General features: G+C 40.8%; 1 protein-coding gene across 2 annotated transcripts; it reads left to right on the forward strand.

Moving 5' to 3' along the window:
- The first annotated feature begins 1,736 nt into the window (after nucleotides 1-1,736).
- Nucleotides 1,737-8,646, forward strand: LOC115052295 (probable global transcription activator SNF2L2). Of its 2 annotated transcripts, XR_003841349.1 has the most exons (7): nucleotides 1,737-1,961; nucleotides 3,862-4,091; nucleotides 5,562-5,667; nucleotides 7,003-7,104; nucleotides 7,255-7,399; nucleotides 7,598-8,222; nucleotides 8,356-8,370. XR_003841349.1 is itself a non-coding variant. In XM_029516346.1 (6 exons), exons 1-6 carry the CDS (start codon nucleotides 1,866-1,868, stop codon nucleotides 7,729-7,731), a joined length of 813 nt encoding a protein of 270 aa, XP_029372206.1. In that variant the 5' UTR covers nucleotides 1,737-1,865; the 3' UTR covers nucleotides 7,732-8,646. The 2 variants fall into 2 exon arrangements, 1 of the variants encoding a protein (XP_029372206.1); XM_029516346.1 differs by having other exon boundaries at nucleotides 7,598-8,646.
- The last annotated feature ends 3,833 nt before the right edge of the window (nucleotides 8,647-12,479 follow it).

Raw genomic sequence — 12,479 nt, forward strand, 5'->3', positions numbered from 1 at the left:
CAAGAATTCATGAAATTGAGAATAAAAGGTGTGCAGTCAGTGCTTTGGTTGTTAAATGGATTTGTTTGGGGTAAAGGATGTTTGGGCTTTCTCAAAAGACACAAGAGACACAATGTGAAGGAAGTTTGCAAGAAGGCTGGAAAAGAAAACATCAGCTTGAACTCGTTCAACTCCAGCTCTGTACTGTAGGATGTCATTTGGTCTGAGCGTGTAGTTTCATTCAAAGCCCTTAAATATTTTCATGGAGGGGCCATAGATCAATATATCACCAAATTCTGCAGGTCCCACGCAACTTTTATAGCGTCTTTAAGCTCTGCCTCACAACTTTACTGTGGTGATTCAGTCTCACCACTCGTGTGATCTTGTTTTCAGGTGCAGCAGGCAGGCAGCTGCTCAGGAACAAAGCTTTAACCCCCCCACCCCCGGCGTACACCGTTCACTCTCTTTTGCCCAGCACGAGAGGGAGAACACCAAACTTCACATTCATCGAGCGGCCCAAAACACGACGCCCAGTGAATGCTAACGTTGCTCCACATTTTCTGGATGTTAAAACAGGCAGCTGGTTGTTAACAAGTTCACCTAGGTGATAATATAATAACATGTCAAGTGAGGTGTTCACTGCCCCCAAGTGGCCCAAGAATCAACCCACACATCTGGAAGCGGATTAGCTTGTAATTGATTTAATTTATTTTAAGGATTTCCAGAAATTCTAACTTAACATTTAATTAGATCCGAAGATTTAAATTTAAAAACCTGACTGTGTTTGATTCGATTGTATGATGTGTTCGCTGCCAGCAGCTTCGCTCTAGCTACAGTGAAGCTGTAAGAAATATCGCGTTAAAGTTAAGTGTGACAAATGGCCCTGGCCAACATTTAACTACATGGCACAAACACATCGCTGTGGATCGCCCGCTGGAGCCATGTGTGTGGTTTTTCTCTCTCTCAAGTTTGAGTCCCAACAGCTCAGTTCCTCCAGTTGCCAAGTTTCTGCATGAAACCAAAGGACAGTGCTTTGACCTCATTTGAGGAACATGCAACTGGATCTTTTACTTTAACCCCTTGTTTCCCCCGTCTATCCTTAATGTCCTGTGGCGTGAGCTCCTAGCATTGTGCTGTTTTCCTGGTGGAGGGGTGGAGGGCAGGCAATGTAACTGATTTACACAAACCAGATGTGTGTGAACATTAGTCCAAACTACAAAAACTATTTATTTATTTATTTATTATTTATTTATTGATTTATTATTTTTTTAAAGATGCAAATGTGACATATTTTTTTCCCCCTTGCAGTTTTGGGGGAATTAAGTGAGACCTGAGTCAATATTTCTGCATTAATCACCCTGCTGGAATTCTGGGAAAGGAAGGAAGGAAAGGGGGTTGAGGGGGGGGGGGGGTGCACAAAGAAACGTGCTCTCACCATCAGCCATGAAGATCCGTGTTGCTGCAGGCTGCAATCACGTCTGTGTCTGAGCTCTCCTTTCACATGAAATCAAGATGGCTTGAATGTAATGCAGAAATTTACATAAATAAATAAAATTATGTATATCTATCTATATATATATATATATGTATGTATAGTTTCTTCAAAAGAAAAATGGAGCCGATAACTTTAACAGCAGAGTAGGAAGAGAGAGGAGAGAGAAGGGGAAAGGGGGGGAAAAAAAAAAAGGACTGGCAACAGTCGATATTAAAAACATGCAGAGGGAGACAAGCTCGGGGCCTTCACCAGTCATGAAAAAGACGTCGGAGAGCTGCAGACAGGAGATGGGTATGGCTTTTCTATTTCCCCCCAGCCCATTGATTTGTATATGAAAACATAGCGCTTTTATTCTCCCCCCTTCTGGGCTCCGCTTCTGAGTGATCAGCTGATGAAGAGACTCGCAGCTCGCCGCTATGCTGGCTTGCTAATTCTCTCCCCCACAGCTGCAGCCGATCCCGAGATCCAGCCTGCAGACTGCAGTCAGGTAAATACCCCTCTGCACGCCTTTCTTCTCGGGCTCAGGATTCAGCCAGGCTACATCGCATGGGAAGAGAGGAAGAGATGGATAAAATGTGTGAGAGAGAGTGTGTGTGTTTATGTGCATGAGAGTGCGCGCTATGGAAAGAGAGGGAGTGTGTGTTGTGTGTGTGTGTGTGTGAGAGAGAGTCAGAGTGGAGGGGAGGAGGGGGGGGGGGAGTGTGTGTAGGTGTGTGTTGTAACAGATGAGAGGGAATCTTTGCCAGATTAGTCAGGGAAGAGTCAGGTTTGTTAGGAGATAGACCAGGCATGGAACATCACACACATGCACACACACACACACACACACACACACACACAAACACAATCCATCAGGCAGCCCTCAGCTGTGTTATACATCTTTGAGGATTACCCCTCTATCCTTCCAGTATTCCGCTGGAACGATTGCAGCCCCCTCAGAGAGAGTAGCGGGGCTTTCAAAGCACCACATTTGAGCCGAGCGATGATGAGCAGGATTTCTATTGTTGCCTCTCTGTAGTGTTGTTGCGTCCTCTAACTCAATTGTCTTGTGGCTGGGAAGTGCAGGCATGCATTTTGATTCGCACCGTCTCACAACGTTTGCCATTCACATTCCAATTTCCATCTTTTTCTCTCCTTTTTTGTTTTATTTTTTGTTGTTGTATGTTTGTTTGTTTGTTGTGGCTTGACAATTGTTATTGTGTTTCAATAATAACTGTTACGCTCCCTCTAACCGGCTGTGTGCAAGATGTCATATTTCAGAATGCTTTCATCTTCTTGTCCTTGAAAAATGCATGCTCCCAAGTGCACGCTCTGTCTATATGATGTGAATGCTGGTGTGTGCGTTATACTGAGTCTGTATATGATTGATGCATCAATATTCTGTGTGGATTGGACAGCGTGCCCTCTCTATTTCCTCCTTCTTCCCCTCAGCCGACTTGCTGCTGCTGCCTCTGCTGCTGCTGCTGCTAAAGCCATTCTTGCTGCATGCATACTCATGTTTCTGGCCTCTAATTGCCTTTGTGGAAAAAACTGTGGTTACCGCAGATATTCGAAAACAAGCGATGATAACACAGGATGCAGCAGACGCTCTTGATGAAAACCACACACCTAAAATCATGCTTCAGTCTCATTTTTGCACATCAAGGCAAGTGCAAATGCGTTATTAGCATTTTTTTTAAGACTGTGTGCTTTGGTAGAACATGGCTTCTTCTTCAAATTTATTCACATCCATTGTGCAGTAAAAAAAAAAAAAGAAGAAATGAGCCCCCCCCTCACCACCACCACCTACCCTCCACCCCCTTCGATAGTCATCTGACATCAAAGACTCCAGATACAATAATCTGTCCTAAATTTGCAGAGACAGTGCAGCATTGAATCGCTCCAGTCCATGCAAATTCAGATGCTGTTGTAATAAATAAATAAACCCCCTTTCATTTGAATCCAGAGCCATACTCTGTAATTCTGAATGCTTAAACTCCAGCCACTGGTGCTAATTAGACAGAGATTGTGAGTGCTTTAAATTGAGGGTTTTTAGACTCGAACTTTATAGCTTCCTGTCTGAAGTGCTTCAGGTCTGTGTGTGAAAGCATATAAATTCTACTGTGTGGAGCAGTTGCATGAAAGTCAAAGTGTGAATGGCAATGGAGGAGATTTGAATGGAAATCAGTCTCAGGTCTTCTCCTTTCCTCCGATTCCTCAACTGCTCTTTTGCCCACATAATGCTGAACAATGATGGGAAAAACAAAAAAAGACTTTTAGAGCCTCTTTCTGTATAATGTGTTCAGTCGCTGCACGTTTTTATCATGCGATGTTTCGCCCACCTTACTCCTTTATAGGTTTGTTTGAGTTTATTACATGTCACCACCCATCGCCTCCTCTTCCCGTAGCCTGAGGAAGGAGAGAACGGTTCCCTGGAGGACATGGAGGAGAACATCAGTCTGAAGAAGCGTAAAGGGGATCATCATGGAGAGAAAGTGCTGCAGGCCGGGCAGGAGACCGGCGAAAAGGTCAAGAGGAAGCGAGGGCGCCCGCCGGCTGAGAAACTGCCCCCAAATCCACCTGAACTCACCAGAACGCTGAACACGCTGGTCGATATGGTCATCAACTACAAGGATGGGTGAGCGAGCTCAGTGGTTAAAGTTTTTTATAGTTATGTTCTGGCACGGTGGGTCAGGATGCAGACACTGTTGTACGACATGTCACACATCTGCGTAAAAGTCTCAGCTGGAGAGATGTTAGCGTTAGCAAAGATGGCACAAACGGAGGGTGATGTCGTGGTGTGGGATCTCTGTTTCGGCAGCACTGCTGGTTGAGAGGTTAGCACACGTGCCGTGTAATCGCAGTGTCCCTGCTTCGAATCCGGCCAGGGAGCCACGCTGCAGGTCACTCCCCCCTCCTTGTTTCCTGTCAGCTTCTGTGCAAATTACTGACTGAAATAAAGGCGAAAAAAACATGAGATAAACCGCAAAGTGCCTAAGAATTGGACACAGAACACAGGCTCTGTGGTGCTTCAAGCTAATTACTGACCCCAACATGCTTGATTGCATGTGTGGTGCTAATTTCTAAACAGCGAAGTTGAGGCAAATCAAAATTTCATTACCTTTCCACTTATTTTCAGTAATGGCAAGTTCGATAACAGTTTCTCTTCAAGTCGTAGTAATTAAAAACTTGACAGCTGGAGATGGATTTCCACCAAACAACCGACAAAATTCCTTTTACCAACTGTACAGTCGTTGGCTGTGACATAAATGGAGTGCACTTACAGAGCGCGTTTCTCATCTTATCAGCTTACAAGGTGGAATCGATTTACAGTCCCAGCCACATTCACTCATTCATGCAGGCTTCATACTCATATCCTGATGGAACAGCCTTCAGAGGTACTAATGTGGTTTAGCATCTTGTCCGCATGTCCAACTTCGACATCCTGAGCTGCAGCTGCACCGCTGCTCCTGCCTGGTACCTCGTTATGGAGCTGCGACCTGCGCTGTTGTGCTTGGCTCAGCTTCCCATCATATTCATAAAGCTGCAGGTTATTTCCATACTTTTTGTTGATGTTGGTAATTATCTCCCTGCTGCTGTTTGGTCGATGCTCTCTACAATTTGCCATAGAGGAAATGTGAATCCACTTGTTGGGTTTGTAAAAAAAATGTGGCGTGTCCGTCAAAATTGATGATATGAATGTAGCACTTCTGCTTTTGGACTGAACTAAGAGCTCAGTTCAGCTTTAACATCTTGCTATTCCAGTTTACTAACGATTTCAATCATAGTTATTTCAACTCCTGCCTGACTAAGCAACATCAAATGTTGTCATCAACCTTGATCGGGGGAAAAAAAAAAAAAAAAAAATTTAACCACAGATCGGAAAAAGAGGTAGAAGAATGTGATTTTATCATTATCTGCAAATAGATGAAAATGCTGTTGGTGCTTGTGAAAGAAAATGAACGCCCCAAAATTTTTCATTTGCGATCCGCAGATAATCAACTGGGAAAATACATGGCAGCTCTGGGTTTCTCTGAATCTCAACCACAGTCATCAAACAGTTTCCTGATACAATTAGATTATGTGATCTTTCAAATTGTGCTTCCAGGTTGGGTCGACAGATCAGTAAAGGCTTTGTGCAGCTTCCGTCTAAAAAGGAGGTACCTGAGTACTACGAGTTGATCCGAAAGCCCGTGGACTTCAGAAGGATTAGGGTATGTGAACTCCAACAGATGCATAATGCATCAAAAGGCCTGAGAGGAGCCTCCACTGAATATTCAGACACTTTTTTACTTTTTTTTTTCAGTAAATAGTCGTTGAAAATAATAGTTCTTTGATGTCTGTAGATTTGTAGCCATTGCAACATGATGCAACCCCCAAATTTAAAGATTTTTCTCATGTAATCAAGACAAAGAGAACAAAGAGGCCATACTTTGGCACAACAGTGCTTTGAGCTCAAAGACAATGATAATGTGAACATAATGAGCGAAACTATTTCATTAATTTAAAGTTTGGCCTAATAATAACTAGATAAAAAGATGAATTACGAATCCTCCTGAAGAGAATGTGAAGTTGAACATCAATATCAATATCGAAGGTCCAAAAGACAGAAGACATTATACATGAAAAGTTACACGTTAACTTCAGGGAGAAGATTTAAGTACTTAGGATTCATACTCTGGATGACCAAAACCGAGAATGTTTTAGCTGAGAAATTTCAATCTGGAAATTCCAGTCTGACAAAAGAAGGCTGCGTCTGCCTTCATTATTAGAGTGAGTGAAAATAACACTGGGCCCAGCTCCAAAGATCATGAAATCTGACATGAATGCGAAGAAACCGTGAGGAAGAAAAAGGCTTATTTATGTGCAACTGTGAAAGTAAAATTAGTTTGAATGAATTGTTTATTTATTTAATTATGTTTCTGTGCTTCAAGGAGAAAGTAGGCGAGGGGTCGTTAAAACGAAACCAGATGTTTTGTGTTAGCACAAAGAGGGGGCTCCTCATAATGTCTTATACATGTGGTCAGTTCAAGTTAGCACCTGGACAGCTTGTGGTTTTTTTGCTAATTGGCTAATGTCATGTTATTTTGGGCAAAGAGCCAATTATATAGAATGAAACTTAGTTTTCCCCTGTAGCAGCTCACCACAGGACTTTTATTTTGTGTATTTTGACTCCAAATGTGCGGCATAAATTTTAAACATGCAGCTTTATCAGACACAATTAGAACAAAAATATAAGCCAGGCTTCATACAACGGATTTTATTTGAGATTTGTGTTTAAAGAAAACAACCAATGTCCATTTCACACAGGTTAGTTGTGCCTTTTAAAGTTTAAAATATTAAAAACCAAACTTCCTTTGCTGTCCGTCCGAATGGCACAAATGATTTGAAATCAGATCTCAGATATAACATAAACCTTTATTGTTTGGCACAGTTGGCTGAGTTTTTATTTTTCGAGAGTTGCCTTATTAATTAAACTTTTTATTATTATTTTATTTTTTTACGAGATTTGTTGCACAAAGGTTTGATTCTGAACTTTTGCTTCACAGGAACGTGTGCGTAATCACAAGTACAGAAGTGTGGGGGATCTGGAAAAGGACATTTTCCTGTTATGTCACAACGCTCAGACCTACAACCTGGAGGGATCTCAGGTGAACCCTGAAGAATCCTTTCTCTTGAAGGCAGAAAAATCATTTTTTTTTATTTTTTTTTTAGTCCATTCCACCTTTGTAGTTGTAAACAAGTTCATATGGCTCTAATTATCTGTGTGCTTGTGCATGTGTCTTTGTTTACCGCCGCAGATCTACGAGGATTCAATCGTCATTAAGTCTGTTTTCGAGAGCGCGAGACAGAGAATCGTCACGGACGAGGAGCAGAAAGAGACGGTTAGCGCGAGCCACAGCGATAATGGTGGCAGAGCCGAGGACCAGTTTGTTCCATCAGCAGGTGAAAGATGAAACACAAACACAGGAACATGAAAACAAACATTGATCTGGTTAAATCTTTAAAATTACCGACCAACCACAGACTTATGAGATTACCGAAGCATTTGGAAGTTACAAACACGATGGCTTTACACAATTTTTTTTTTTTTTTCCTGTCTCTCTCTCTCTCTCTTTTTTTTTTTTTTTCCCCAATATCTAGTGAAACCAATACCAGTCCAGCTAAAGAAGGGCATTAAGGAGGAGAGAAGCAGAAATACCATGGCCAAGAGGCTCCACAGTGATTTAGACAGTGATGACGATCTAGAGGATAACACCACAAAAGATGAGGGTTGAACTTCAAGTCCCTCAGTTCCTTTTGTACTCTTGTTCGTGTCTGTTCACTGCCACATCCCTTTTCATTGGTTTCTTCATTTTCTGAGCAAAAGAAAGGTCTTTGAAAATAAAACCGGAAGGGCCACTCGAAGAGAGGCACCCGTGGAATCGTACTTCTTCATTTAGATGACTCACGCCACTCAAACACTCCTTGCTGCAGATGGTGCTGTTCTTTTAATTTCGCTGGTCTTATACGATGATTATACTTTTCCTTTAATCTGCCTTAGTCCCTGTGATTGCTTCTGCAGATATTATGTAAAACACCAGTTCCACTGACTGTTTTTAATCAATATATTTGATTGTAATGAAATGCCTTCATATGTCTTGGAGCATGATTTGTATATCTCTCCTGAAGCTGGCTCCTCCGGATGAGGACGGTCGATGTGTCCATGGCTCGAGAACCGAAGCACACGGGAAGATCTTGTTAAAGAAAACGAGAACAAATGAGCACTGTAAGTGTGTTTGAAATCTCTGAATGTGATTTTAGAGATTATATATCTTTGATAACTGAAAACAAAAAAAGGCTTGATCAATACAAGTACTGATAGTATGCCTTTTGTTTGCTTCTGATACTTGATGGAACAGGTCTGGGTCTAATCAAGGGTACTCAAGCTGAACATTTGTATCCCTTGTGCCACAGTATATTAACATATTGTACAGTCTGTGTGAAAAGTAAGTATAAATTTAATTGCTTTTCATTTACTCTCCCGGTTGTTGGGGAGGAGGGTGGATCATTGTTATGACAATCCCAGGAAACATGTATCACTTAAACACTTGCAAAATAAATTTTATGAAAAAGTCCTTCTGGATGATGATTACTGTTCAGACGTCTCGCACTGATAGAAACCAGGACAACCTCTGCTCTGTGTCCAGACAGCTGCTGTCCGAATCAGTTATTTCGTTCAGTGCATCAAAACTATTATGTATTTTTGAAAATTGGCCAAAAGGTGGAGCAAGAGAACTTCTCCATCCTCTCCATCCTGCTACAGGTGGTGTTTTTTTTTTTTTTTTTTAATGGTGCTGGAGTAACAATGTCACCTCTCATTTACATCTGAAACTTTCCTTCTCTTAACTCTGTGTATTTAAGGCAGCAGCTGATAAGAATATTACTCATTTGTGCACCGTTCGTCAGCAGTTCTTCAAAGAACCATGTCAGCAATAAAAGTCTTGTTTGCCGGATGTGAGCAGTAAGAAAAGTCAAAAGTAACTTTTTTTTTTTTTTTTTTTGCAGAAACTTTCAAAAGATCAGTTTTATTTTTGTGAAATACTGATGTCTATTATTTGTTGGATCTGAGAAAGAATACATTAAATGTATAAGTTACAAACAAAAGGCTTTAGCGGCATGCTAATGGGTGTAAACAATGATGTTAGCAAAAAAAGAAAAATCAATGTGCCATCCCAAACGGGACATATTTTCTCACAATTGGAAAAAAATGGAAGTGATGTGACTTCAGAAATACAAAGATTTCATATCTTGTAAAACAAACATCAGTTTGTAGCTGCTGGAATGGCTGCCATGTGTTCTCCACCTTTAACATATTTGGATGCCTTCAAATATTTCTCATGTTGTCATTTTCTGGTGAAACTGAAAACCAACCTCTAAGCAGAAAAGTTAAGTTGTAAATGCAGCTGATGAGTCCTCCTTGTTGTATGCCTGCTTTTTGGGGAGTAAGACCTGAGTTAAGCTGATATAATTATTGATATCAATGCCCATTGAGACGATAATCTTACCTTTGCTTAAGGTGTGAATGAATTCAACGATCAGCTTGTTGTGGTGTTCTTGTAAATGTTTTTCATCTTATTCTGAAAAAGGAGCCTGATAATTAGAATTCCCAAATGTTGAACCACTTCCTTAGAGATCACCTGTCAAATCTGAAATATTTTGGATCTCTTTGACTTGTCAGGGGTTACGTTCACTTACTTACTGCCTGCTCTTCGGTTTTAAACAGGAGAGGTGGCGCACGACGGTCTTCAGCGAGCCTGCACGAGAGCAGCTGGGCTGAGAAAGAAAACATCTAGAGCTGCACAGTGACTCATTTCTCTGTGGGATTCTTAGTTAATGCAAACCTTTCCCATTTCAGTAAGCTATTTGAGTCGCTGCTGATATCAAATATCTAATTTAATCTTCAAAAATGGAGGCGTTTCAGCGCTGACTGGGTTTATGAAATGTTATAGGTCAGTTATTGGTATTCTGAAATAGCAACGGGGAACATTTGTCAGCAGGGTTGTGTTTCTTGAATTACAATTCAGTGGCGGTCTCTCTCTAGCACATAAATGTATGTCAGTGCGATGACTGATCGTGGTCAGTACAGTTGGGGACATTGGTCAACAGCAAAGAGGCCACAGCAGCAGATAAAGGAGACTTTTTCCGTGGATCTTTTTTTCATGAGCACATGAATCTATGTTGAGAGATAACACTTCCTCATCTCACACTCTCTGCTCTTAGTCGTACCTCCAACTTCGAGAGATGGAGGCTTTGCGACAGGAAAGATTTACACTTTTAATGCGCTCTCTTTAGCAGACTGTTGAAAGGTTACGCTGAGAACCAAAATCTCACCTGAACAGCTCAGTGATAGAAAAGAGCAATGTCAGTAGAAGTATTTAATCGTATTGATTTTTGTGTGTAATTAGTTAATTCCTTTCTCTGATTTGAAAAGTCCCTTGAGCTGCGCAGAAGATGCCCTTCCTCTCTTCTTGTCTCACTGCTGCAGGATGTCTTACTCACTTTAAGAGCCAAAAAAAAAAAAAAAAAGTTCACATCCTCCCCCGCAAAATCTGTATCCTAATAGCATCAGCTATTGTTGTGTTTCACAGTCAACAATTTCAGTTTAGCTTCAGTCCAGGTTCGTCCCCTTATCATCCAGCCTGAAGTTGTGATAAATGACAGCTGAGATATGAGATTGCATTTTGACATGCTTCCTGACGGATGACTTCAGAGCTGTTGAAGTGTTGAGACAAAATGATAAAAATGAATACATCAGGACTTTGGGGGGGGGACGACAACAACAACAACAACAACAACAACATACTGGCTGTGTTTTGAAATGAAGAATATTAAGTTTTATATGTAATGGGCAAAAATAGGCAATGTGTAATTACAGCCCCATTTTGACTTGTCTTGCCTGTGCTGAAAAGTATGTATCTTCTTCTTACCGTGAGCACAGGCCTCATAATAAATAATAATAATATAAGACTGTTAAGATGAAGATAAATCTCAAGAATCTGGTGAAACTGGCTTTACAAAGACGAAAGTGTTTTAAAATAACCCATGAAATTAGTCTACGTTTACCTCAGCGACAATATCTTTTATATGAACTGCTGGTCAGCTGATTCCTCTGTATCTATATTCAAATCCCGTATCAATTTCAGAAAGCTCAGGGGAATATAAGTCATCAACAAGTCTAAATATTCCACATCTAATATAACGTGTCTATCATTTTCAATCAGGCCTGTTTTTTTTCTCTTGTCCCCTCGGGTAGAAGAGGAAAATGAAAACTGGAAAAAAAAAAGAAAGAAAAAATCCGTTTGCAGTATTGAATTATGCTCCTATATGTTTAATGAAGTGCACAGCGTCGGAGGAGAAAACCTCCTTGTTGATATTTAGAGATTAACAACGTCCTTAGCATGGGGAAGCTGACGGGAACGGGCTCTTACAGTAAATAGCTCTGGGAAACAAAGAGGCACGTACGTCGTCTTGATGAAAATCTCACATAAAATGTCATGTAAACCTAATGGATCAGCACGGAGAGACATATTGCTGAAGGTAGACACACTAATGGCTTTTGGAGATTAGTGGGTCCAGAAGGTGACTTTAATCTGTTGAGAAGACAATCCATTTTCTCTTCACCCACAGGAGACAGATTTTATAGTTAGTGCAGGCCACTTTTATTACGGCCTTCTGTAATCAGCTGTATTATCAGCTGATCACATTTGATCGCATTGCTCCGTTACTATCAACACGCCAACTTCATCTTTGACTTTCTGCCTCATTTGACAGAAACCATCAATAGGAATTGATCGTTTGTGTGGCAGATTGGTCTTTTTTTTTTTTTTAATCAGGGATCAGATGTTTTTCTGTCAGGTGCAAAGATCTTTGGAGCTTTAGCTGTAAAAATCGTTTCGGCTGACAGAACTGCTGCGTCAAGGAAAGAGTAGAATGTGATCGGACACAGCAGTTTGAAGAACCTAAATGTAAACATCAATAATTCAATTACTGCCTTTCCTCTGCTAATGTTGCTCTTCAGCTGCCTGACTGACTACAGACACCATTTGGACTCTAGAGAGAGAAGTTCTCAGTGACATTTGAGACATTTTATGTGCAGCAGAGTGGAGACGTGATATTCGGCAGACTGAGGATGTAGCTTTTTGTTTAGTGGGAGTCACTGACTCACTGCAATTGTTTGACATTTTCAGGGCTGTAAAAATGAATTCGCAGACACTTTAGGTGCCAGCTCAACTGTTTGGGATGGTTGGGATACAACGGCAGATTGATTGATTTATTTATTTATTTATTAAGAATTTTTGTTTGAGAGATGAAATGCAATATGATGGTATTATCTGAGCTGACACAAGAATACAATGGTGAGATGATATAAAATTGCAATAATGATGAGATTAAATCAGATTTGATGACATCAAATTATATTAAATAACAGTATAAAGAGAAAAGATGAAATGCCATGAGATGGAAATATGAGTTGCAATTGCAT

The sequence above is a fragment of the Echeneis naucrates genome, chromosome 12 (genome assembly GCF_900963305.1).
Source record: "Echeneis naucrates chromosome 12, fEcheNa1.1, whole genome shotgun sequence".
Lineage (NCBI taxonomy): Eukaryota > Metazoa > Chordata > Actinopteri > Carangiformes > Echeneidae > Echeneis > Echeneis naucrates.

Coding starts and splice junctions, on each gene's coding strand:
- LOC115052295 (XM_029516346.1), top strand. CDS start 1,866: ATGAAGAGACTCGCAGCTCGCCGCTATGCTGGCTTGCTAATTCTCTCC. Junction 4,092..5,561: donor GTCATCAACTACAAGGATGG/GTGAGCGAGCTC, acceptor TTGTGCTTCCAG/GTTGGGTCGACAGATCAGTA. Junction 7,105..7,254: donor ACAACCTGGAGGGATCTCAG/GTGAACCCTGAA, acceptor TTACCGCCGCAG/ATCTACGAGGATTCAATCGT.